We start from the raw sequence: 2,569 nt of genomic DNA on the forward strand, positions 1-2,569 counted from the left end.
CATCAACATAATATTTAGATAGTACCTGACAGGTTGAAGTAAAGTAGGTGTGTAAAATATGCATCACCATACGCCACTGTTTAATGACTACTAAAGTATTTTCTTACATTTTAATTCATTCTTTCTTTGTTGCACATTTATTCAACAAATAAGGAAATAAAATGACTGATCTATAGTTTATTTTAACCTGCTTTGACGTTCGTGTCATTTGCACCACTTTGAGCTCCTGCCTGCAGTGCATTGTGGTCTATATTGACCCGTCTAGTGACCATCAATGCTCACTGCGTTTCAAGATGCATTGTGGGTAATTTTGAGTGCAGGACTGTTTTCTCTCTGGACATTCGGACACTCCTAGGAAATGGCGTGAGCACCACGTAGGGAGCAGGGTGGAAATGCGGACGCAGCCTGAGAGGGAAGTTCTGTTGGGAAAATCTGGAACTCTGAGATCTTTAACCCTTCAACGTTCACACTAAGAAAAAGGCCAGAAAAAAAAGTTTTTCTGTGTTTTCTGTTTGTTTTAAACAAAAATAAATGTTTTTTAGCAAATGATTGAGATGTTAAAAAGAAGAAGTCAATAATAATAATGTAACAACAGTGAAACAGTCGTGTTATAACAAACACAACAGTCCCAAACCAAATGGTAGAAATGCTCAGGATGGTTTATTTCCACAATTATTTCATTAAATTCATCAGTCACTGTAAATTTACCTCTACGAACTGGTCGACCAGGACGTTAAAGAGCCGATGGAGCGCGGTCCCTGAGAGCTTGCTTCACTTTTAGCTCCAGTTGTGTCTTTTAGTGCGAGCTCTGGGGATTAATAAAGTTTATCTGCCTGTCTTTCTAACTGAAAGCGGCTTCCTGTGAAGATGCAGCAGCACTTCGGATCAGATGGAGACTTTTCAGAACATTTCTGGTGCAGAACAATAATCAGGAATTCCCTGCATCATTCCGAGACGGGATGCTCCTTATTCCGGGAATAATCCGTAGCTGAAAGGAGGAGGTTCTAGAAACCTTGTCATGTGTTGCCATGCCAACAAAGTAAACAATGATGCGACCAGCTGACTGGCCTAACCTGCTGGGATAACCTCGGCTCGTACTTCCTGATGTTTGGAATGTCACATCCGATGCTCCACGTGTTTCTTTATGATGTGTAAATAACACATGCAACATCATCCCTCCCAGTGATCCGGGACGCCAACGTCGTCCAGCTAAACGTGGACTCTGAGATCCACCACGTTGTGGGACCCGTGAATCCCAGTTCCACGGACACCAGGAAGCCGATATTCATCGGTGGATCTCCAGGTGAGCCTGCTCCTAATTTACTTCCTCTATAAGGAGAGTATAACTGTTCTCATCGGCTCCTCCTCCTGTCAGATGTCTTCCTCCCAGACAGCGTTCCCACCAGGAGGTCCTACGTGGGCTGTGTGAAGAATCTGACCATTAACGGCAGGCCAGTGAGCTTCAGCAAGGCGGTTCTGGTCAGTGGAGCGGTCGGCGTGGGATCCTGTCCAGCAGCATAACGCGTGTCCTGATTAGTCCCATACAACACTGACCAAACCTGTTTCATGTTCAACACTAAGGCATCTTTGTTCTTTCTCTTCTGTCAGATGCATGTTTTCTCTCTTATTTGTTGATTCTTGATCTTGTTTTGCACAAAAAATGAAAACCCAAATGTCCCAAATCTAGCAGCATTTCCAGATGAAAGGAAGTGCAAACAAGTGAACCATCCTGTGGAGCCGACAGCCTAACCACGATGTGGAGAAGACCAGAATCATCAGCAGTGTCTTCATTTCTGTTAGCTTGGTGGCACTTTTTATACAAGCTTATTTTTGAAAACCTTTTTTTTTTTTTTTTTCTGCTAATAAATAGTATTCCAGACCTACTGCAGCTTTTTCCTGTTTTTTTCCAAGAGGCCGTGCAAAGGCTGAACTGTAAACGTTACGTTTTATAAAACCAGGATTACATATGACTCTTTCATAAACCTCTCATTATGAAACCAGAAACACGTGCAACCTCATTTCTCCTCCCATTTCCAGTCATGAGTGGCTGCAGACACTCCCCTCATTTCTTATTTGTATAATGAAACATCTTCTGTAGAACATATTGATTACATACACACTATTTATCACTGTCAGTTTGCTGGAGATTAAAAAGCATTTAATTAGTAAAAGTTTTTATATCTTGATTACATTTTAAGTTATGTGTCGTAAATAATATACATTATAGACTTTCACGCTTAATTTAAAATGGCATTTTATAAGCGCACGCGTTGTGTAATATATTACCTAACATGCAGACTTTCATAATTCAGTCCCTACGAGGTGTGGAGGGTAGTGACAAGTAGAGGAAAAACACGGAACGCTTTCATCTTCATTTTCTTTTTGTGAAAAAAACATGGGGAAAATAAATTTCTGAAGTTTTCTCTTGAAATGCGGCGGCTACGCTTTTTACGTAAGACAAGTGACGACCCTACGCTCTCTGCGCAGAGACGTACGCCGCTCACACGGTTACCATGGTAATGACATCATCAGCCCTCGACAAAACACAGCTGAGGCGCGAACGTGGAGA

General features: G+C 41.8%; 1 protein-coding gene across 1 annotated transcript in view; it reads left to right on the forward strand.

Moving 5' to 3' along the window:
- The window catches only part of lama4 (laminin, alpha 4), a 50,355-nt gene extending 48,472 nt beyond the window's left edge, over nt 1-1,883 (forward strand). Inside the window, exons 39-40 of the mRNA XM_079255000.1 lie at nt 1,184-1,303; nt 1,376-1,883. Of these exons, the coding sequence (XP_079111126.1) occupies nt 1,184-1,303; nt 1,376-1,521 (266 nt within the window). The 3' untranslated portion in view covers nt 1,522-1,883. The remainder of the gene's footprint in view (nt 1-1,183; nt 1,304-1,375) is intronic.
- Nucleotides 1,884-2,569: the final 686 nt, after the last annotated feature.

Source organism: Telmatherina bonti (genome assembly GCF_933228915.1).
Source record: "Telmatherina bonti genome assembly, chromosome: 16".
Taxonomy (NCBI): domain Eukaryota; kingdom Metazoa; phylum Chordata; class Actinopteri; order Atheriniformes; family Telmatherinidae; genus Telmatherina; species Telmatherina bonti.